General features: G+C 47.4%; 1 protein-coding gene across 1 annotated transcript; it reads right to left on the bottom strand.

Moving 5' to 3' along the window:
• Positions 1-208: 208 nt before the first annotated feature.
• On the bottom strand, positions 209-908 carry LOC119585753 (histone H1-delta-like). The gene has a single exon (XM_037934459.1). It carries the CDS (start codon positions 906-908, stop codon positions 327-329), a length of 582 nt encoding a protein of 193 aa, XP_037790387.1. The 3' UTR covers positions 209-326.
• Between the last annotated feature and the right edge of the window lie 394 nt (positions 909-1,302).

The raw sequence follows: 1,302 nt of genomic DNA on the forward strand, positions 1-1,302 counted from the left end.
CTCTAAAGTCACTATGCGTTCAATTCAGATTATCGTTAATGCAGCCCAGTTCTGCATGACATTTGAAAATTCATGTTTTCCAACTTAATTAAGATGCAGTTTTTAAGGCAGGATCCATGAAGACATTCATAAATAATACATGTAATTTCTCATTTAGAGTAAAAATTGCAAGTGTGAAGTACTTTTAATGATATATACAAATGGTCATATACGTAAATAATCATCCTTAAAAATAGCTGCAATATAAATCAACAGTTGCCAATAATATAACTTTAAAAAATTACAGGATGATCGTTAGCTCCTCTCATTCTTTGTGGTTTGTTTTTTTATGCTGTTTTCTTGGCAGAGTGTTTCTTTGCTGTCGCCGTCTTTGTTGTTGATTTCTTTGTTGCTCCGTTCTTTGGTGTACCGAGATTCTTTGTTACAGTCTTAGTAGTGGCTTTCTTTGTTGCAGTCTTAGCGCTGGGTTTCTTTGTTGCAGTCTTAGCGCTGGCTTTCTCTGTTGCAGTCTTAGTAGTGGCTTTCTTTGTTGCAGTCTTAGCGCTGGGCTTCTTTGCCGTCACCTTACCCCGAATCTTCTCGTTCTTCGTCACCTTCTTCTTGGCCGAGTCCTTCCTGGGCGCAGCCTTCTTCAGCTCCTCCTTGGAGAGCTTGAAGGAGCCGGAGGCGCCGGCGCCCTTGGTCTGCTGCAGGGATCCGCTGGCGACGCCCCTCCTCAGCGCCTGCTTCAGGTGCACGCCGGCGGTCCTCTCGTCCCCGACCTGGAAGGAAGCGACGATGAACCTGAGGATGGCTTGGCGGGAGGACCCGTTGCGCTCCTTGAGGGCCCTGAGGGCGGCGGCGACCATCTCGCTGTACTTGGGATGGGCGCGCTTGGCCGAAGGACGCTTGGCTGACGTGCTCGACATGGTGACAGGACGGGGGCGAGAAGCGTTGAGACTTTCCTATGCGCTCACGGCGACGCGGGAGAGGCGAGTGACGCCCTGGCTGCGAGGCGGACCTTAATGAGGGCGCCGAGGGACGAGGTTTCCTGGTTTTCGAATAAGCAGACAACTAGCTAGGGTGTGCCCGTATTTCCTTTGCGAATCTTCTCACAGTGAATGGATGGAATGTCGCTACTTGACAAAGACACCCGTGTATGTATGCATGCGTGTTTCAGCCAGAAAGTGAAAGAAAATCAAAACTTCTTTGAAATTAAACAGGAATGAAAAACTAGCCGTTCAACTTGAAATTATGGATGGCTTATTCATGGAAGTACTTTCTCTGGAAATTCTAACTGACAAAAGTACAGCCTCTACAAAA

This window comes from Penaeus monodon, chromosome 20, assembly GCF_015228065.2.
Source record: "Penaeus monodon isolate SGIC_2016 chromosome 20, NSTDA_Pmon_1, whole genome shotgun sequence".
Taxonomy (NCBI): Eukaryota; Metazoa; Arthropoda; class Malacostraca; order Decapoda; family Penaeidae; genus Penaeus; species Penaeus monodon.

Excerpts from the sequence above, each read along its gene's own strand:
- LOC119585753 (XM_037934459.1), bottom strand. The coding sequence starts at position 908 with ATGTCGAGCACGTCAGCCAAGCGTCCTTCGGCCAAGCGCGCCCATCCC.